This window comes from Diadema antillarum, unplaced genomic scaffold (genome assembly GCF_040938485.1).
Source record: "Diadema antillarum isolate AM-2024a unplaced genomic scaffold, OU_Dant_1.0 scf00000147, whole genome shotgun sequence".
Taxonomy (NCBI): Eukaryota; Metazoa; Echinodermata; class Echinoidea; order Diadematoida; family Diadematidae; genus Diadema; species Diadema antillarum.
Genome location: NW_027271036.1, coordinates 242,776 through 264,565, shown reverse-complemented (window position 1 = coordinate 264,565; position 21,790 = coordinate 242,776). Strand labels below are relative to the sequence as shown.

The 21,790-nt window shown below is 41.0% G+C and overlaps 1 protein-coding gene across 1 annotated transcript in view; it reads left to right on the top strand.

Moving 5' to 3' along the window:
• LOC139721705 (uncharacterized) overlaps positions 1 to 19,570 on the top strand; it is an 88,747-nt gene extending 69,177 nt beyond the window's left edge. Inside the window, exons 7-24 of the mRNA XM_071633034.1 lie at positions 4,633 to 4,738; positions 5,386 to 5,633; positions 6,129 to 6,237; positions 6,979 to 7,131; positions 7,808 to 8,048; positions 8,322 to 8,529; positions 9,291 to 9,423; positions 10,670 to 10,823; positions 11,534 to 11,724; positions 12,358 to 12,451; positions 12,905 to 13,046; positions 13,440 to 13,524; positions 14,099 to 14,186; positions 14,854 to 15,023; positions 15,631 to 15,668; positions 16,226 to 16,321; positions 16,940 to 17,139; positions 19,117 to 19,570. Of these exons, the coding sequence (XP_071489135.1) occupies positions 4,633 to 4,738; positions 5,386 to 5,633; positions 6,129 to 6,237; positions 6,979 to 7,131; positions 7,808 to 8,048; positions 8,322 to 8,529; positions 9,291 to 9,423; positions 10,670 to 10,823; positions 11,534 to 11,724; positions 12,358 to 12,451; positions 12,905 to 13,046; positions 13,440 to 13,524; positions 14,099 to 14,186; positions 14,854 to 15,023; positions 15,631 to 15,668; positions 16,226 to 16,321; positions 16,940 to 17,139; positions 19,117 to 19,193 (2,533 nt within the window). The 3' untranslated portion in view covers positions 19,194 to 19,570. The remainder of the gene's footprint in view (positions 1 to 4,632; positions 4,739 to 5,385; positions 5,634 to 6,128; positions 6,238 to 6,978; positions 7,132 to 7,807; positions 8,049 to 8,321; positions 8,530 to 9,290; positions 9,424 to 10,669; positions 10,824 to 11,533; positions 11,725 to 12,357; positions 12,452 to 12,904; positions 13,047 to 13,439; positions 13,525 to 14,098; positions 14,187 to 14,853; positions 15,024 to 15,630; positions 15,669 to 16,225; positions 16,322 to 16,939; positions 17,140 to 19,116) is intronic.
• Positions 19,571 to 21,790: the final 2,220 nt, after the last annotated feature.

The window sequence follows — 21,790 nt, the reverse complement described above, 5'->3', positions numbered from 1 at the left end:
AATGATGGTCGTTTGGAGTTGATATTACATGGTGGGGACACTTGAACATGCATTGGGGAAATATAGCATGGTGTGTGGAAGCTCATTGGTGAACTTCATGGTATCCGATTTCTCTGACCCCTTGCCTTTCAATCATGATAGTTATAGCATTCGAACAGGCATACATATGCTCATGTGGTTTGAGATATATATATGTTGACTGGCATAGAGGTTATTTGATCAAAGCCACTATACAAGCATAGTACTAATGAGGGTTCGGCCTTCTGAAGATATTCTTTCTGTTATTTATGATGGAGGTAGGAATGAAGGGAATTTAAAGTGTATGCACTATTTCATGTATGATTAGATTGATATATAAAGAACAAACATGACAGTTATAGGTGTGTGTGTGTGTGTGTATCTTGCCTGGCATTTGCCTTCTTGTGTGTATGTGTGTGTGTTAAGAAGAGAGAGCGATATATATATACAGATAAAGAGATTAAGTGATATATATATATATATATATATATATACATAGGTAGATAAATGCATCTGCAGACAGGCAGGTGGATAGTTATAGATAGATACAGATAGATAGATATGGAGAGAGATCAAGAGAAGGTGGTGTTAGACAGACAGATAGGCAGTTGCATATAGGCAGACAAGGAAGTAACTATAGATAGAAACAGATGGAGAGGGAGAGAAAGAAAGAGAGATAGTGAGAGAAGGTAGTGAGAGACAGAGACAGATACACCATGTATTGATATGTACTGTAGATGCATAGACAGACAAGGAGGAAGCTATAGATAGAAACATATAGATTGAGAGGGAGAGAAGAAAGAGAGATAGTAAGAGATGGTAATGAGAGACAGACAGATACCGGTATGTTCAGTAGATGCATAGACAGACAAGGAGGTAGCTATATATAGAAACATATAGATAGATAGAGAGGGAGATAAGAAAGAGATATAGTGAGAGATACACAGATAGGTAGGTGCATAGGCAGACAGGGAGATTGCTATAGATAGATATAAATAGGTAGAGAGAGATAGAGATGAAGAGATTGAGAGAAAGTATAATGGGAGACAGATATACAGGAAGATGAATAGACAGACAAGCAGATAGCTATAGATAGATACAGATAGACGGCTAGGGAGATGAAGGAGAGAGGATAAGGGTACTGTGGAGCAATGTACCCCTTGAGATGAAGACGTGCTTGAAGAAGTATGATCGCACAGCAGCAGTGTACGTGGAACGGGAAGAGGGAGGGCGGATTTCATGAAGCAGAACGGAGGATGAGAGATGGGATATATATCTCTCACTCCAGGTGGCTACCAGTCGCTAAACACAACACACTACACAAGTGATGCTGATTAATCCAGATGACATTATGCTCTTCCCCCGCAACCAACGCACCAGAATAATTTATGATCAACAATTGTTATCGAAAGATAAGTCTCCCTCCTCCGCTGTCACTGGCAGAAATTGTTTCCCTCTCTTTCTTCCCCATCTGTTTTTGTCTCCCTTTCTCTCGTTCTGTCTCTCCCTGTCATCTCTTTTAATTTCTCCCTCGTCCTCGTCTACCGCCCTCTCTCACTTTGTCCCCTCGCCATTCCCCATCATCATCGATGGACCACGATATTCACTAATCATGTGATTAGGATCTGGGAGTGAGTCGTCTGTGTGGAGAGTGATTAATTATCTCAGCCAGGGGAGGGGAGGGGGGGAGCTCCGGTTGGGGGTTAATTATTGCCGTAGAGTACGGAGAAATCATGACGCACTGACCAGCTGACCTAATTGTAAATGAAACGTCCGTCCCACTGTGTTATTCTCAACACCACCAAATCCCCCCCCCCCCCCCAACGCACATACACACAAAACCTTTCCCATGGAAGACAGGGACAATTCATTAATTGGTCAGTGAGTAATGGGTCCAGTGCGAGTAGCGATGATTGCCTTAGCAGTAACTGGTACCTAGACGGCGCAGGAGGAGGGGATTCATGGCTTACACAAAGGTAGATTAGATTAAATTATATGTGAGTATTTTGTGACTCATGGCCTGTTTGTGAGGTATCCAGAGAATTGGGAGCATTTACTCTATTTAGAAATGCGTCATTTGACATTTGATGTTATGTGGTCACTGGAGAGCAAAAAAAAAAAGAAAGGAAGAACATGAGTTCATGATAATAGTCTTGTCCACTAATGCCTGTATTTACCCTTAATAAAGCAGCCTGCCTTGATTATTGTAAGCTGGATGTCTCATAGATAATGTCCTTCTCTGTGATTAAGCCAGTTTGTGATCCTTGATTTAATTTTATTTTCTTTTTTCCACCCCTAGTGGATGTGAGCCTGGAGATTAATTTCCCTGGATCATATCTTCTCGTGCTTTTTTTTTTTTCTCCTTTTTAAAAAAAAAATTTGAATCTCAATGAGGAGTGCAAATGTATGTATCTCTTTTCATGAGTCCAATCCCATACAATTTGCTGCAAATGAACTACAAAACAGAGTACACGTGTTGTTGTTGTTTTTTGCGAAACATGTCATCAGGCCTTTGAATGAAAAGTACAGGCACACACCAGAATTAGATGTAATGATGGGTGCGTTTCTGATTCTTTGGCTTTTTCTCCTCAAAACCTCAAAACTTCCATGTCTCGCATCGAGGGAAAAAAAAGAAAGATCTGAAGCAAAAAAAACGAACCGAGCCTCTCAGATGTTGTGAGTCAGGAATGATTCAACATGAGTGTGTCTCCTTTTTGTGAAGTCCGACTTGTAAAGACGAAGATGGGAGATGCGCGGGCCTAAATTTAGAAACGACCTCACCGAGGATGGCCGGTTAGACGGGAGCTGGGCGAAGATTTCTCCGCGCGTGGAGTGACGCCATCGGAGGGGAGAAGGCCAATCATGACTTTATACACACCAGCTGTGTGAGATGTCTAGCAAGTCTCACATACATACCAAGTTTTGCTGTTGTCTCCAATTTCTGAACAGTTTCTCTTGTATATGACGAGAGATTCCTTTCTAAGTCAGACACGATGACCTCATTACGAGACTGCTGACATGTGTTTACACATTGCGGTATTTAAAAATTTTTTCTTCCAAAATTCAAAGTTAAACCTTATCGTAGGGATGAAAATATCTGGGGGCACACAAAGTTAACATACATCTATCAGTACAGACAAATATTGAAAGGCAAATGAAAAAAATGCATACTTCAGCTCAGCTTGGCAAGTGATGTGAATGCATGATGTGTGAAACGTGTGCCAAGTACATTGTACCTGTGACATAATAGATAATAACGTGTGATGTGATGATTATACATTTGTATTTTTGCAATGTCATTAATCAGGTTTAAAATTGGCGATATTAACTATAGGTCCAATCCAAAGATTTTTTTTTTTGTTTTAAATGGTTTAATTGGTATGTGTGTTGTGAGTTAATATTAGCTCAGGCATTTTAAAATGAGATATCATACTTTCAAGAGTATTGGTCATAGCATATGTGACCCGCTACAACAAAAGGATCCTAAAGTTGCTGAAGACTAAGCCGAGAAAATCGAGTTTGAAGTCACATCATCAAAATTGGTCAAAACAACCCAATTTCTACTTTTGGCATTATTTTGTAGTCTAATGTTTTGTCTATCATCTGCCGAAATTTCGAAGCTAAATGATCAAAAGAAAGGCAAGAAATCAGCATTTTTCTGGGACATGATTTTCCGACCTTCCAAAGTAACAGAATCGTGTCCGAAGGTTTGGATTTAGCACCGCAGCTAGACTCTGCCCCTAGCAACAAGAGAGTGATCTTATTGGTCAGTGCGTGGCATCCTGATTACTGATTGGTCGTGCGTAGACCGCTGGCGCTAAGCTTGAATGAACATCATGGAGGTTGCTAGAAGCATACCTTCTATTGTCACGCGGTGAAAACTGTCTCGCCTCCCCTTGATCATGATAGCGTCAGCACGAAAACTTTGAAGGCGTTTTTCTCAAAACTCTGATTTCCACAACCACTTGACATGTGCTAATAAAATCATCGATATCTCCTCAACCGAGTACTCTTATGAGTTGTTTTATATATGAACTTAAAGTAGAAGAGTAAGGGAATAATGTCATGCCATTTTCAGAAAATTGTCCTCCCCCGACTTTCGGATCCTTTTGTCGTAGCGGGTCACATATATACATGTGTATGTCTATGTATGGGTATGAGCATTGTTAAGAAACATGATATGGCATTATTCATGAGTTTTTATTCGATAGTTTGATACACCAGGCTCCATTAATATTTTCATGTGGCTGCCGTGGAGACAAATATTGTAACCTTCATGTGTCATTTGATGTCAAGCAGATGCTTTCCTTCTATATTTAGTATGCTTTTATAGTCCTTTGTCTGGCAAGGCAAATACTCAGTGGTGGGGTAAGTATGGAAACGTTTTAAATGACACCTTCGTTTCTGCCTCAATAGAGAAGGGGTAAAAATATGCAAAATTATCGTATTTCTAAAGGCAAAATTACGATATGATCGGGGTAACATTTTGAGAGGAAAAGGGAAAGCAGTCAATTGGGTATGGACATTTTCGTGTTTAGTGTAATGTCAGCCTCTGTGAGATACTGTTCTCTTGTCTAATCCTTGTGCATATGATACTTTGTCATTCACCCGCAGGTTGATCCAGCATGAATGCAATGTAAACTCATGTCCCTGTGGAGACCAGTGCTCCAACCAAGTCATCCAGAGACACCAATGGAGTCCAGGACTTCAGAGGTTCTTGGTAAGATGTCATTCCTGTTCATGTTTGTCGACCCTCCCGTACCTTATCCACACACCCTTTGGCTACTTACATGTTCCTCCTCCCGTACATCCATCCATCTATTCTATCTGCATGTAGCTTCTATCCATCCATTAATTCTGTCCATTCATCCCTCTGTCCGTCCATCCATCCATCCATCCATCCATCCATCCATCCTGCCATTATGTGTGTAAACTCTCATGCATCCATCTTTTCTGTTCATTGAAGACCTCCTTCCACCCTGACACTCATCTGTTCTGCCCATCCATGTATCCACCAATTTGCCCATTCAGTCGTTCTGTCCCTCTGTCTACTCCATTCTATCCAAATGTCATTCCACACATCTACATTTTCTATCCATCTTTTAAACTAGCCATATTATCCGTCCAACATTATGTACATTGTATGTATCTGTCCATCCATCCATTCATTCATCGGTGCAGTTGAAGAGCGAGTTAAGCAGTGACTACAGAACATATTATGACAAGTTTGACAAGATAATCATTATCATCCTTGCTTTAATGTATACCATCCACTGGCTAATGAGCGAGCATGTAGTACATTGTCCCGTGCAATGAAGGAACACCAATACATCGTATGTATCTCTGACTTCTTCACCTTGCCAACAGACGGAAAACAGAGGATGGGGGTTGAGGGCGACCCAGGACATCAAGTCTGGCTTCTTCATCATCGAGTACCTGGGCGAGGTCATCAGCGTCAAGGAATTGTGGAAGCGAGCCCTGGATGACTACCAGTACCAGAAGCACCACTACTGCCTCAACCTGGACGGAGGCATGGTCATAGATGGCTATCGCTATGGCAACGAGGCCCGATTCGTCAACCACAGCTGCAATCCCAACTGCGAGATGCAAAAGTGGTGAGTCGTGCATAGCAAGCTTATGCTGTGACGCATACAGGAACACACGAAATGACATTGTGCCGAAAGAATGTTGTCCACATAGAATTAGGTGTTTATCTATGAATTAGCGTGATAACAATGACTTAAATTTTTGTTCTCTTGCATTCTTTACTAAAGTTGTTTGCTTTTCAATGGACTTGGCTCGGATTTCATGTGATGGTTATCATATGACTTTCATATTGCCAGTATAGATGTAATGAAATGGGAAGTACCACAGTGGCTCTCTAAAGTCTTGAGGTGACATCAAATTATGAACAGGATAGAAGTCAGGAATGGAAAGGAAAAGAGGCAGATACCGAAGAAAGAACAAATGTGATCCAGTCAACTTGCAATAAAATTTGCTGACAGAAGTTTCCTTGATGATACATGGCTTTTCTCAAATCTGCAACCAAAAGATGCTTGATACAACTTTGGCTTACCCTATGTTTTCTCACGATCGATGTTTCCTGGCAGGACTGTGAACGGCATGTACAGGATCGGCATGTTTGCCCTACGAGACATCGAGCCCGGAGAGGAGCTGACGTACGACTACAATTTCCATTCCTTCAACATGGAGACACAGGTGAGCATCCTGAAGTCATTAGCACAGCCTGTTTGCCTCTTGTTCTCAGAGCTTTGTCCTGGAGACATGATTTAGTCCTTTCCAAGCCCCATGCACCGAGCAATAACTTTGCCAAGCATCTGAGTCAGCACTTTCTATTGACCGATTCTGTGACGCGCTATGTGTATTTTTGGCATGGGCGCAGCCATAGTGGGTGTATCAGCCGACCCCCCCCCCCCCCCGCACTCCCCCACCCCTCTCCCTACTAGCACGCGCGCAGAATGAAAAACTGCTTTAGCCAATAGGCGTCTCGTACTGAGTGCGCGAATGCTTGCTAGTGCGCGAACCTTTGTTACAAGTGCGTGATAAACATGTTGCCCGGGGGTGGGGGAGAGCAGGGGGGTCGGCTCATACACCCACTATGGCTGCGCCCTGTGCCGTAAAATGTCTGCTGCTCTCAACGAACCCGAATCGGTCAATATGTATGTTGAATTCCTCTTCCAAAGCTAAGACATACGTGTCGGTGTGAGACAAACCTGCACAGGGGCAACAATATCATGGTATTCATGCAAAGATGATGCTGATTCTGAAGTGGTGTGCAATATTACATAAATCCAACTCATTGACAGTGTTTTGGCCGTGTCTGACAGTTTTCGAATGAAGCAAAAATTGACGGATGTGCCCATTATTAGATGAACCATAGCATGGGTCGAGAATTCCCCTGACTATTCTTGAACGATGATTTCCTTTTTGGCCTTACAGCAAGAATGCAATTGCGGTCATCGGACGTGCCGCGGCTACATCGGAGGCAAGGCCCAGAAGCCGACGACGAGCGTGAAGAAGACGAAGGTGGCTGTGAAGAGGTCGTCGTCGAGCAAGACCAGTCGGCAGAGCAAGGTCATGAAGAAGAGCCACGTAAGTGTCATAGGAGGAGATTGAGTGAAATTAGAGATGATGCAAAATGTCAGTTTGGTTGACGCAGCACAATAAGTGTGAGAACCTACATCAGGGTGATCAAGACACTTAATGTCGCTGAACTAATCAACTTTAACTGCGGTGGTGAATTTGATCATTGGAAAGTGCTTCTGCTTAACATGCACAACAAGGACCTTGTTTTAAATGCTAATAGAAGGGGGAGGGGGGAGGAGGCACTCTGTGTGCTGTCAAGAGGGATGTCTATCTGAGAGCTGCAATGTTCATACACATCGATGTGAACCCTCTCCTCTTTTCACAAAAAGTTCACCAAAAACCTCATAGCAAAGTCATTAATATGCACACCAGAAACAGGTTGGAGATATCTATCCCTTTAGGATCATTCTAAGATCCTGCATGATAAATGGCAATCAGTAATAATGTGATTGGTTGTTGCAGCAGCAGTTGCATCATCTTGATTAATTATGCCAAGGAAGAAGGCATCAGTTAAGTGATTTTTGTATTTGTTTTGTTCTTGTTTTGATTAGTAAGCTGTAACAATTTGACGTCCTGTCTTTCGTAGTGTGTAGGTGGATATCAAGAAGTATGGAGTAGCGCTTTTAGTAGCTGTATGTTTGCAATGATCTCATTTACCGTTGTTACCCCACCCCCGTGACAGGAGGGCAGCAAGGACGAGGACGGGACGGAAGGCGCCCCCACCCGCACCAAGGAGCTGATGATCCCCAAACCCATGAGTGTGAGGGAGATGAACTTTGTGGCCGACCACCAGGTGTTCCTGCTGAGGAACATTGAGAGGGTGAAGCAGATCCGGGAGCTCATCCTGAAGAAACGCGCCTCGGAGAACAACCGCCGGGTCAACGGGAGCCAGCGACACTACGCCAAGGACAGGACTGGAAAAGGTCGGTCCCATATCATTTCGCCTCTCTGAGATGAGACATGGTGTGAAATCTATCTTTTGTGTTGTTTGTTTTTATTTGTGTAATGTTCTAAGGTGATAGTTTTGATGAAAATAAAACCACTATCGTGTAATGGATAAGCTACATAGTTGCTTGCATCAAAGACTATTAATATGATGTAGCTAGGTATTGTGCCTTATGTCAATGTATACCATGCAAAGATTGCCCTGAATGAGATTCAAAATAACACCAAATTCAAACCCTGATTTGCCGCAGATGTCTTCATGGCGCAGTTCACGGCGCTCAAGACCTCCCGATCGGTCAAAACACGGCGACTGGCGGCTGCGCAGGAGAACACGGAGGTGACCAAAGCGGCACGACTGGCACAGGTCTTCAAAGACATCTATACAGCAGTGTGCACGTACCGGGATGCCAGTGGTCAGAGTCTGGCCATACCATTCATGAACCTTCCGTCCAAGAAGAGGTCAGTTCTTGATGGTCATTGGTCTAGATTGTTCGGTTTAACTGATTTAGAATCATTTGATGCCAGTTATAAATTGGAGAGTCCTCCCTCAAGTGGGCAGTATGCAATACGGAAAGATTTTGTGAGCATTCACTGAGTAAGTGCTCGTGAGTGGACATCTTTTGCCACCTTTCTACAGAGCAAAACTGAAGTATGAAGAGATCATGGATGCTGTCTTTCATAAACTTTTGCTAGTAGAGCCCCGATGCATAGCTCAGGAGTATGATAGGAAGTCTCAGTATCAGCTACTAATTTTGTGGCTGGCAGAAACTGTTATGGTTTGAATTAGGATGATGAAGAAGGTGTCATTTAGAAAAGCTTGTGCATTGCAGTTTTCGTACCCTTCTCCCTCTCTCTTAATGAGTGCTGCATTTAGTAATTCTGAATGCAATGTAGGAATATGACCTTTGACATCACAGGGTGTCCGTCAATGAAGAGCAGTGGCTGAAATATGTATCTCAGCCATTACTACAGTTGTGTATGTATTTTGACAGAGATGTAGGTTTTGATAAATCTCCAAGTAAAAAAGATTTTCAACAAGGTCACAGTATGAGGTGGGGTCAGGTGATTAACCCGTTGAGGAAGGGCTGATTTTGCTACAACACGCATTTCCCATAGACACTTGCCCGAGTATACTCGGGACTCATCCTCAACGGGTTAAGATAAGTCTTGCCGTGAAAGGGTAATGCTCACTCCCTGCTGGTGTGTTTGTGATGATGCAGGAATCCAGACTATTACAAGCGCATCTCAGAGCCGGTGGATCTGAGCACCATTGAGAAGAACCTGATGACGGGACACTACAAGAATGTGGAGGCCTTCGACTCAGACTTCCTCAAAGTCTTCAAAAATGCCGAGGTATGTGTTATGCATTGATGCTGGCAATGGACAAGAAAGCTGCAGTGTGATAAAAGATTAGAAAACGAGGCAAAAATTAGTCCATAGTATCGTGATGGTTACAGTGAGTGCTCCTTTGTTGTTGTTTTTTGTCAGAAGAGAGTCAATATCTTTGAAGTCTGCAAGTTACAGTATGATTTTCTTCTCTGTTATTCATATCCTTCAAAGTCTGTGTGCGTAGCTTCCGTAGTGGCATAAGTCAGTAGCTTTGGCTGTCTTTAAAGGGATCATACAGTTTTGGTTGACACCTAACTTCAGGTTTCTAACATTTTTGGTGAGATCATGAGAAACCTCATATGAAATGTGAAAGAGAATGTAATTTCAAGAGGAATTCAATTTTTATTTGATGAAAATTGGTTTTGAAATGGCTGAAATATCCAAAACAGAGCAATCCTAATGAAAGGTGGGACCCACCTTCTATTATGATCACTTTGTTTCACTTTGTTTTTGGAATGTCTCAGCCATTCCAACCCGATTTTCATCAAATAAACTTTGCATTCCTCTTAGAATGGTATGCTCTGTAGTATTTCAGAATTGGTTTCTTGGTATCTCACACAAAAAGTTAAATGCCAATTCCTCCTCTCTACCAATACTGTACCAACCCTTTAACTTCAAGGGCAATACTCTCCTTGGTAACCTCTGTTCACTGAAGTTGATGCAAGCAACTGGACTGATGGCTGACAGTTTAGTAAGGGTAGTGGACATTGGTAGGGACACTCCGGAGCTCCTTTGCCCAGATCAATCAATGGGTTTTGTTGCATTGTGCCACCTCATCCTGCCCTATAGACCGATTCTGTGACGCGCTATGTGTATTTTTGGCATGGGCAGCGCCATTACTGCGGTGTCTCAGCCGACCCCCCCTCCTCTCTCCCCACCCCTCTCACGTGCACGGAATGAAAAACTGATGCATGGTTGTTTTAGCCAATGAGCGTCTCGTACTGAGTGCGCGAATGCTTGCTTAGTACGCGAACCTTCGTTACAAGTGCGTGATAAACATGTTACCCGGGGGTGGGGGAGAGGAGGGGGGTCGGCTAAGACACCTCAAAATGAGCTCATGGCTGCGCCCAGTGCCACAAATTGTCTGCTGCCCTCAATGAACCCGAATTGGTCTATAGAGGAGCAATAAAGGAATATATCACAACCACCTCTGATCCTAATCATGGCTGTTTCTTCTCATCTCTCCTCCCCACTTCCTGTCCTGGGGAAGAAATACAATGGCAAGCGGTCAGTACTGGGCAAGGACTCGGCCGTCCTGAGGAAGGTGTACTACCAGGCCAAGGCCCAGGCCACCAGCCACATACAGGACATCCTGGAACCGGTCAAAAAACAGCTGGACACAGAGGCCTTGAAGGTTGTCAAAGGTGAGAGGGGAAAGTGTTGTGGTGTCTCCCTCTAACTGCAAAACATCTCTCTATCAGTATTCATCTTCATTTATTGTCTTACTTTGTACATGTAGTTGTGATATATATTAACGTGATGTGTTTATCAACTCATAGGGTCTTTCAAATGGGGAAAAGTATGTATCTTGTTGGCAATGGGAAATTGACTTGAGAAGGCACTCCTCTCTTCATTGCATAGGAGGTGTACTCTGGCAAAAGTACCGACTGCTGTTTGTTATGATGATGATGGTGGTGGTGGTGGCGATGGTAGTGATGATGTTGCGTTGTTATTTGTGTTGTATAATTTTGACACTAATTTTTTTTTTTTTTAACTGTCTCTGCTGCAAAGTGTGGCTGAAGGCATTATTAGCCAACAAGAATGGAACAGGGAATGATCTGTTGACTTTTTTGGAGGATTAAGAATCTCTGTAAAAGAAGTCTAGAAAATGTGGTAGACCAGCGTTGTGTTGGTCACCATTAACTGAGCATCCTCCAGAGTAGAAGAAAAATGTAAATTTTTTCACAAAGGTGCAGACAAAATGGCATCAGAAAAGAGCTTGGCGAAAACATCTTAAAACATGCATATCATGTAATTCTGTGCACAGGTGCTTTCATCTTCTGACATTCCTGACATCCTTTCCTCTTTTCCCTCATCCATTCGTTCATTCATTCCTTCCTTCCCTCCATCACAGACCCTAAGGCAGGTCCGAAGGAGGAGGAGGAGGAAGAGGTCATCCGATGTCTGTGTGGTCTCCTTAACGACGAGGGCCTGATGATCCAGTGTGAGAAGTGCTTTGTCTGGCAGCACTGCGACTGTGTTGGGGTCGTGGAGCAGCCGGAGCACTACCTGTGCGAACTGTGTGATCCCCGCCCTGTCAAACAGGTCAGTGGGGATGTTCTTGCCAATTTTGGACCAGATAGAAGTTAGTCTGTATTAAGAAAGAGTAACATAATGGGATGAAGATTAGGGAAGCTGTGAAATTGTTAAGTTTAGTCATTTTTGCCCAGCTGTTCGTGAACAGTTGATATGAATATGTAAGTGACCAAGCTTATGATGTTCATTACCCAATTTTACATTATTGTAGCCAAGGTAAGATCATAATATGGCACTTATAGAACGAGAGCCAGTTGCTGTGGTGTAATCATTTGTCAGAAAATAATGTAAAGGACTAGTGATTAATAAAAGAATTTATATCAGTTGTGACTTACAGGCTAACTGTGTATCTAACCTGTAATTGAAATTGTCTCATGTTATACAGGGTTTAGTGCTGTGAAATCTGTCATGGATTATGTTGTACACAAGGAAGAAATTTCCTTTTTTGGAATTGCACACAGATGATAATACTTTTCATATATCACAAAATCTGGTGAAGATGAAGTTATGTCAAGAATGCTATGCTTACCACTGTTTGTGTGTAATTGGAATGCATTGTTATAGTAGATTGCATGGATATATGCACAGTTGTGTTACGTCCTGATGCTGAATGTACAATTGGTAACGTTGTGCCATATACAGGAGATCATCATGACGCCCCAGCCGAAGAATGCCCAATCAGATCACACCTATTACCTGTGCCTGCAGAGAGATGACACGCTGACCGTCAAACAGGGTGAGTGAGGGACAGGACGGTCAGTTTGTTGACCTGCATTTGTTTCCAGACAGTTATTTGTCTGTTTGTTTTTTACCTTTTTCTATAGAAACTAGCAATGTTAGTTCTCAGGGAGGGTGAGAGAATGCTGGGGGTATAGATACACTCTTGCGTGATAAGGTAAAGAAGGGCATTAACGTCTACAAATCAATTGCTCTAACACCCTTTTTCCATCACCTGTGGCAAATATGATGTTTATATAATTGTGATTGAAATGTGTGCAGACTTTACCCTCAAGGAAAGGTCTGTATCGTATTGAGCAAGCTTTACAATATGCTGGGGGGGGGGGGGATGGGAATGTGTGAGTTTTTGTGTGAAGCTGTTGGAATGGTAAAACTCAAGAATTATTATTAACACTATCTGAGTGTATATAACATAAATGTCCTACTGGCATTCGATCATGTGACCCATCAGGTGACTGCGTGTACTTAGCTCACGAGAACCAGCGGCGGAACCCCGACGGGAGTCCCATCCGAACCTCGGCACGAATTATGGCCAACACCACGCCAGACAAGTTCAACATCTTCAGGGTGGAGAAGTTATGGAAGACCGATGTGTGAGTATTTTCCCCCGTTTGGTCTGATCTTGTCTAGCCCATGTGTGTGTGTGTTCTTGTGAGTCTCTGCCCTTTCATTATCCCCTTTCCCATATCTCTCACTGTTTTGTCTTTTGTTTGTTTGTTTGTAAACAAGATTCATTTTTACTGGATATTGCAATTTATCAACCAACTGAAAATGACTGAAATTGCCCCAATTTATAAGCATGCTATCTGTGTTTGTATGCTTTTTTATTTGCTTTGAAATACAAATTTTGTTTGTTTTTATATTTTAATGAATATGTTTTGCCTTCTCTGTAGACTGTGTTTCCACATACTCTATTGTATACAGATGTATGAATTTTCTTAAGCAGCAGTCTTTGATACCAGTGTCTCAATTTGGTCTTCTTTCAGAGGAGAGCGATTCGTTTTCGGTCACCACTTCCTGAGGCCTCACGAAACTCATCACACTCCGTCCAGAAAGTTCTTCCGAAATGAGGTGAGACCTTTTAAGCATTCATCAATCATCTGTTTTCTTCCCCATGACAGAAAGTTTGCTATTTTTCACTGCTGTTTTGAAATCTTCAGATATACAATTTATGTCCCATTAGATTTGAATTTGTTTGACCCATGAAATGTAAAGTTGCCATCTCTTTCACATTGCTCAAGAAAAATAACTGGTTTTTTTTTTCTTTCTTTTTTTCTAAAGTTCACATCATGTCTTGTTTTGATGGCTATGTTGATACAAGTGACATGCAATATGTAACGTTAAAAAGTCCTTTTGTTTTCTTTATGTTTGAGATACAAAATGCATTAGGGGCCTTTAACATTATCTGACAAAGCAATAATGGTGCACTTGTGTTGAGAAATGAAAGTTAGACCACAAAGCAATTCCCATGTGGTAGGTAGGAACGAATGGTGGCAATGAATCTTGGCAGATTTTATGCAAGGACAAATGACAAATTAAAATATAGAATAACCAAAAAAGCAAAAAAGTTGATGGCAGAAGGAGCATCAGCCATTTTTCAGAGGGTAGTATTAACATTTTGTGCCCTCCTTTCTCCTCTTGCCAGTTATTCCGAGTGCCTCTTTACGAGATCATCCGCCTGGAATCCATCGTTGGAATCTGCTGTGTCCTAGATCTTGCCAAGTACTGTAAAGGTATGCGAGCCTCCCGAAGGTATATATCAGTGTTTGATGGTGTAGTTGCATCCCTCTTTAATATCTAGATATCATTCGGTCATGTTTGTTGTTTTCATTGCTGCAAATTTTTACCGCTCGCGGTGAGTATGAAAGGCACCGTTCTGCTTTGTCTTGAACCTTCTAGGTGTTTGCCTGCCAGCAGTCTAGAAGGATTAAACACCATATTTGTTGATGTAGGCCTACATTTTTTCCCCTTACTAAAAGTGGTTTAGATCTTCTATAAATCCTCATTGTTTCTTTTCATCCAATGATAACATGATAACAAGTTTCAAGATGAGGATATCTGTGGGTATCTGGGTAATGGAAGAATAGCTGGAAGGAGATGTCTTGGATTCCCATTCCAAGTGTAGATATGTGGAAGAGTTTGTTGAGAAAAAGAATATTTTGTCTTTCACTTTCACTCTGAAAAAAAAAAAAAGATTGTGTATTCAGAAATTTATCATTCTCATGATTAATACCCATATATTACAGCAGATTTCATAGCAATCTTGACAGAAATATTTTGTTTTTGTTTTTGTAATTCTGAAAAATATCTCCACACAAGTGATGAGGATAATTAGTGAGTAATTAACCATCAGACGATTGTGACTAAAAGTGTTTCGGTAACTTGATCCATGGTAACCAGGGAGACCGAAGAACGTCAAGGAGCAAGACGTCTACATCTGTGAGTATCGCCTGGACCGCACCGCCCACCTCTTCTCCCCCATCGGCAAGATGAACCGATACCCGGTCTGCACCAAGAGATACGCCTTTGACAGATTCGAGAAGAAGCTCAACCCCAAGCGGGATTACACGGTAAGAAAACATTTTGTCGGGTGCCATCAGTGTTGAAAAAGCCAAGTAGTGTTCCATGAAATCAGCACGAAAGTTAGAGAATTCCTGATTTATATCATTAAACCCCCCCCCCCCAAAAAAAAAAAAAAGTATGTAAATGTAGAGTAACATTTCAGATATCTATTTCCATTTTGGTGTGCAAGTTTATATCAGGAAAGAGCAAAATTATTATAGAAACTACCAACCATAGTTCTCTCTTTAGGCAATTCTGTTGTAGCTTGAGTTCTTCTTCCTTCGGGTTGTGTATTTGATGTGTTTTGTGTGCTAGATGTTTGTGAAAACAAACAACCAGCTAGCTCTATGCCTTGATCTCCCTAAACTAATATCAGTTATTTTGTCATATTTTTATTGTTTGTGAATGTATTGTAATGTATCAGAGAAAATAGAATATTCATGCTGTAATTTCCTGTTTTTATGAGAGGAAAAAAATCTAATGCATGTGCAGTGATGTGTAGACTTGAAGGTGTAGAATTAATTCTGTGTAGATGTCTTCATTCGCTGTTTATTAAGCACCTATCAGGTATGAGTTTTTGAAATAACTGACCAAACAATTTCTATATTTCTTCAGCCTCATTACATCCCAGAGCACTTCAAGAGACAACCAAGGTAAATTTCTCTAGGGAATTAAACACATTTTATTGTATGTATTTCAGGGCATAAGTGTTGTTCAAGATGTTGCTCCATCCTGCATTATACACCTTCACTTCGCCAAGTTGGACCTTGCATGATTCTGTAAAGCCATAGTGGATAAAAAAGAGATACATATGTGATTCAAATTTAGTGAATCTTGATGACACTTCAAATAATGCAATTGGTACCATTCACTGCTATTTCAGCTTGTTGAATGGTACTCTTGGGCTATTTCCATGAACTATGAATGAGCGTCTGTATACAAATACTGATTGTACCAGAAATCTGTTGAGTTTGCATAAGCCTTAAAATCTCTAAAATTGTTCTGCTTCTCAATCTGGTCATTATTTTATTCAACTCAAAGTACAAAGGTACTTACACACGAATTTAGTGTTTGCATCTACGTGAGACAAAATGTCAAGTTGAAGTATTTGATACACGTTGTAGGAATGATATTTGATCATACTTGACAAGAAGCAAATTATATATGTTGTGTGTTTATTTGTGTGCATGTTTTCTCATTCTAATTCTAGAACCAACCAGGTGAAAAGTAAAAAGGAGAAATTGTCTGCCAACGAGGACTCGGAAAATTTGTCAAGTCTGCGCAAGAATGGTGGCAAGAAATCAAAGTGAGGAAAGGTCATAGTAGAAGACTGTGTGACTTCCATTTGGATCAGTGAATGTAAACTATCACTATTGGTCTCATTTGGTCTCTCAGAGTCAGAAAAATATCATCTACTCTGTTCCAACCATGACATGCGGTGAATGTATAAAAAAAAAAAAAAAAAACCAAAACAAGCAAAGAAGAAACCCCAAAACACACTACACTTATTAGATTTGGACTATGATGACTTTTACAGAGTTTGTGTTGGATTGTGCTTAAGTCTTATAAGGATAAAGTTATGGAGTCTCATGCCCCCGTCAAATTTTTGTCGGTGCTTACTAACGCCTTAATATTGAGAAACGAAATTCCACAAATCTTTTCTGTGATTGGGCGATCCTCAGCTGAGATTAAAAATACCCCGGGAGTGTTCAGGTTAAGCAAATCCAAAATCTTACCGGGTAGGCAGATCAACTGTCTGAAGAACTTTTGTGACAAAATTTCATTTATGGGAGTGAGATATCCTTGATTCTTTAATCTATAAATGAATTCCTGATAATATCTGCTGCCTGCTGTCGAATCTCACTTGTGTTGAGTTGGTTTTTGCATTTTTCTTTCCCCTCCAATGTTCTGACAATGATCACAGCTGCACAGATTCGAAGCAGCCACAGGAAAAGGTCTCCAAGGGGAAGCGCCGCCACCCTAAGACCGCCGAGGAGAAGGAGAAGCAGAAACAACGTCTGGACGACATCATGAAGGGTCTCCTCTCCCAGCAGCGAGCCAGCAAGCAGTGTAAGGAAGGAGCTGGTGCGCATGATGCAAATGATGATGCTGCCTCCACTGTCTGTTAGTGTCTCACTTTTCATTTGCAAACTTTTATTACATCTCCTTTTTTTTTTGTTTTCTTTGTTTATTGATCACATTTTATTGCTCTCCGTTTGTTTGTTTGTTTGTTTGTTTGTTATGATTTCTCATCAAAATGCATTTGATTTGTTGATTTTAAAAAAAAAAAATTTTTTTAGATGCTAAATGTAACTGCTCATTGCAAGCAGCCCACACAACCCAGTTGGTTGTTTTACTTGTAGCACACATACATTCATTTAAATATGCAAGGCATTGTACACTTCACAGTACACTTAGTTTTGACTTTTGTTTCAAAGCTTTTTAATTCAGAAAATATCCAAGCATAGATCTCATTGATAAAGCTTTTGTTTTATCTGAATATTACTGTTTATGGCAAGAACATGGCAAAAAGGGCATAGTATTTGCCACTGAAGCATGAAATCTGCAATGAAATAAACACCAATCTGCCATCACACACGTCTTGTAAGAATGAAAAAAAACAAAAAACTGCAGTACACTTGTAAAACTTGTCATTAATAAATGTCATGTATACTTTTATGTTGAGTTTGAAGTTCTTTAAAGCAAAGATGCACCCCTGCTCTGTAACAAATCATGTTAAACTGGCCAGGACAGAAACAATTAATCCATTTGATGACAGTTGCAGGAAAAAAGAGGATTGAGAGATTAAAGTATAAAGCAATGTATACATGTCGGGATTAGTCCCTGTATTCGTTAAAGCAGACCTAGGCCATATCCTTAGATGTCAAAAGTGAAAGCATGAGAGTTATGCATTCATGCAGTCTTTGTCCACCAAATCCTCACCCCATGCATGCTGATTAGAAAACAAAAAAGGAATGAGAAAAGCTCTCTCTGTTTTCAGAAAATGTCTTGTGCCCATTGTTCTGCCATCGGCGTTTGAAAATTTCAATGTTCCACTCTTGTCACTGCCTCAAATCATTGAAAAAAACTGCACCTGCACAAGAAAAGAAATTTCACTATTATGTGTACCATGAAAGCATGCTCAATAGCCAGCTGTTGCTCCTTGTGAAAGTGACTGAAAAAGATGTTGTTTTTTTTCAATGATTCCTTCAATTTCAAGTCTCTGCTTGCATGTTTGTCATCTTGTTCCCCCCTCCCTTTATTGATTCCCCTTTGCAAGATGTTCACTGAAGTGTACCCTTTCCAGTACCAGAACGTTGAGTTTCTGATCACCAGTCAAAAAACAGAAGATTAAAAAAAAAAAAACCCAGACCAAAACAAATACTTGTATTCATAATGCCATTCTTGGACACAATTTGGTGAAGGCCGTTTCCAAAAGTTGTCATCTTCGAAGGGTAAAATTTCTGCATTTAGAATAATGACCCATGACCCTGGGAGCTGTGGAAGTTCATCACGTGTATCTCTCTCACTGGACTTCATAGCATATTCCTTGTGGGTCGTAGTTGTGCTCAACAGAGCATTCACCAAAAAAAACTACCGAGTGTGAACGGTGCGAGTCTCAACAGCGAAGCGTTTTATTTTGCAGGGATATGAATTAGCTCTTTTATGATTTAATTGAGCATTGCGAAGTTAAAGCAGTAAATAAGATAAACAAAGCTACTGTAAAAGCTGTTCTTTTCGCAAATGAGAAAGTCACAGACGTTTTTACAAGATGTTGTTTTCGTGATTTGACACCGATGCTATTGTAAGTGCACAAAGATATGCGTACATACCCAAGAGTGTGGCGGTATTTCCACGTGTTGTTAAATTCGCGGCCCAACGGTGATTCTCGAAAAAAGACCTTGCAAAAATAACAGCTTTTACAGTATTAGTAAGATAGACCAAAGATTGATATGCTTTTGATAATGTTCAGTTTGTATAAGCTGTCTCGTCATTGACATGGGACACTAAAATAGATCTTCCATGTTTCAAGACTATCAACCAAGATGTCTTTTTTTTTCTCCCCATCTTCCTCGGGTTGTGGCTGTTTCCACCCTGCAGTGGACGTAACCTACCTGCTGGAGCAAGGCAAGAGGCAGAGGAAGAGAACACCTCCAGTCATGGAAGGCTTCATCTGAGGACCGGGCCAGACCGCCGTGGGAGATCGGATATAAAGGAGAGGGGATGATCGGTTGGTCGAGTCTGGCCTGAGCAAACAACGGGGTACGAGGCAACTCCTGCTTCGCTCCTCTGTTTGTTTAAATCCCACCGAGAGAGAAGAAAGAGAGGGCGTGAACCTTACCCCATGATTTCATCGGCACAGCCAGCAGTCTAAAGAGAGAGAGAGAAAAACGAGATGAAGATCTACCATAATCTCCTCATTCTTGGGGAGAAGGAGTGTGAAGCTGCCGTTAGTTTATTCGTTCGTTCGGAGAAACAGAGCTGTGACTGGTTTTTATTTTTTTCCCCTTCTTTTTGCCACTTTTTCCACTTGTGACAATCATTTGTTTCTGTATCTGTTGTGTAATTACCCATTTCGAGCACTTCTACATTTGTCAGTCAGAGAGGCGTGCGTAGAGAAATTGTTGTGTGGCAGGCTTAATATCTGTACAAGATGTCAGTAAGCAGGGTCGAAATTTAAGAACTGTGATTCAAAGATGATCCATAGAAAAAGCCGAAGGCTCAGATAGGGAAGCGTCAGTCAAGCGAGATGATGATTTGTTTTTTTTTTGTGGAAATATTACACACAAAGCGGTTCATTGATCTTGAATGTGTCACAAACTTCAATTGCAATGTTTTGTTGTGACTTTAATTGTTGATGTGTTATTAAAGATGAAATCTATGTTTCTATCTATTTTAAGAGTACCAGAAATCATGTAACATTTTTGAAGATACGGTAATGAAATATGTGCCATTGGAGGCTTCAAATATGTATAATTTATTCCTATATTGTTTGTAGTGACAGCACTTTATTAACAAAATCCCACCATTGTAATTTCACCGCTTACCAGATATGTTACATGATCTATAAAGGGCGTACTACTTAAAATCGCTGTGCCATCTTGGGAATGCGGGTAGGCTTTTTTTTTTTCTTCTTTGTCTTCTTCTCCAGTGGGGAGATTTTGTGCGAAGAACAATGTAGAATGTGAGGCAACCGTCAGATCACATGAATAGCACATGAATACAAATGAAATGATGCGTACCTGTTTGCATCATCGCACTAGAAAGGGATTAATCGACCTGAATATTTAGACTTCACATTAACACTACAAGAGCAGCATCGAAGTGGATATTGGTGTGATTTTAGCCCACCTGGTACCTCACTAATGACTGTACTCAGCATGAGTTCACATTTTGTATCAGAGCATATTGTGAGTTGATGTTTATCCTTGGTTCCGGTACACACACTCTCTGTTTCATCTTCCTGAACTCCTCACGCCGGCAGGTGTTGTGATGGTGCCAAACGTGTCTCTTCGTGTAAAAGAAGACCTTCATTTCGCAACCAAACCGGACAATACGGAATTAGCTTGCATCAGGGTAGCGTCAACCAGGATTCCTTTATAAAGGTTGCTACAGTGTAGGGGTGTGATTCAGGCAGCGAGTATCTTTGTCACTTTGTGTAATGCGTGCTTTCAGAGGTGAATCCTTGTGAGGAGTCCAACGCCAGAACGTTTAATGGCTTGGGTAGTCTTTGTATGCTGCTGTGATGATTATCAATGTGTATTGAATTAAGAAATGGTTGAAAATAAGGACAGAGGAGAAAAGGATTACAATATGGAAGTGCAACATCCGTATTGCCCAATTCCCAAAGAGGAATATCTTTGGTCAGACAGTGAGCCTTCCCCCTCTGTGCCCCGCCCATTGAATGGGGAGTGTAATGTGTTTGGTTGATCAAGAGCAGACAGCCTATAAAGCCATGAATGCCATCTCCTACTTTGCTGTCTGTTCAAAATTGCATGAAATGCCACGAGTGTTTTTCCCCGCACACACTCTATTGTTGGTCTTGGGTCAGAACATCTCAACCTAGAAATAGATGCTTTTCTGCTTTAAATTTTAGTCTCTGAGGCAATTTGTGTTACTAAGATGAAAAGGATTGGATGGGGGGGGGGGGGGGGGGGGGGGTCGGTCAACACATGGTGTAGCGAATTCTTGTTTTATACAAAAAGGAGAATTTACCTGAATGTGCAGTGACCTGTGTGTATGATGAATTTATCGTTAAATTGGTTTAGCTACCGGTACTCATTTCCAGTAGGGAATATTTACATTCTGTTTTGTACAAATTATTGTGCATGCACTGTATTTTGAGTGAAACTTTGACATTGTGACGCATTATTTGCCATTAACATTTCGATAAGAGGCAACAGTAACAAGGACTCTTGGTTGCTAAATTTGTGATGTGATATTCTCCTTTAAAAAAAAAAAGCTGAAATACCAAAGAAAGTGAGTTGCAAAAAAATAATAAAACAAACAAAAACTTGTGATTTTGGGTATTGTTGATGTGAACTTATGCAACCTTTTGAAGGTTTCCAAACTAGTTTGAGATGGCTTATATTGTTTCAATTAGTGCGAAAATTTAGCTGAACATTAGGCTGCTGGTGTAGGTAAGACAAATGCATGTACATTCAATCAAAGCAATTTTAAAGGCGTATTATCTGAAATTGATGACATCCTTTTGCAGATAGATTTGTATAATTTGTGTATACTGTGATGACCATGACATGGGCTGGTACTCTTG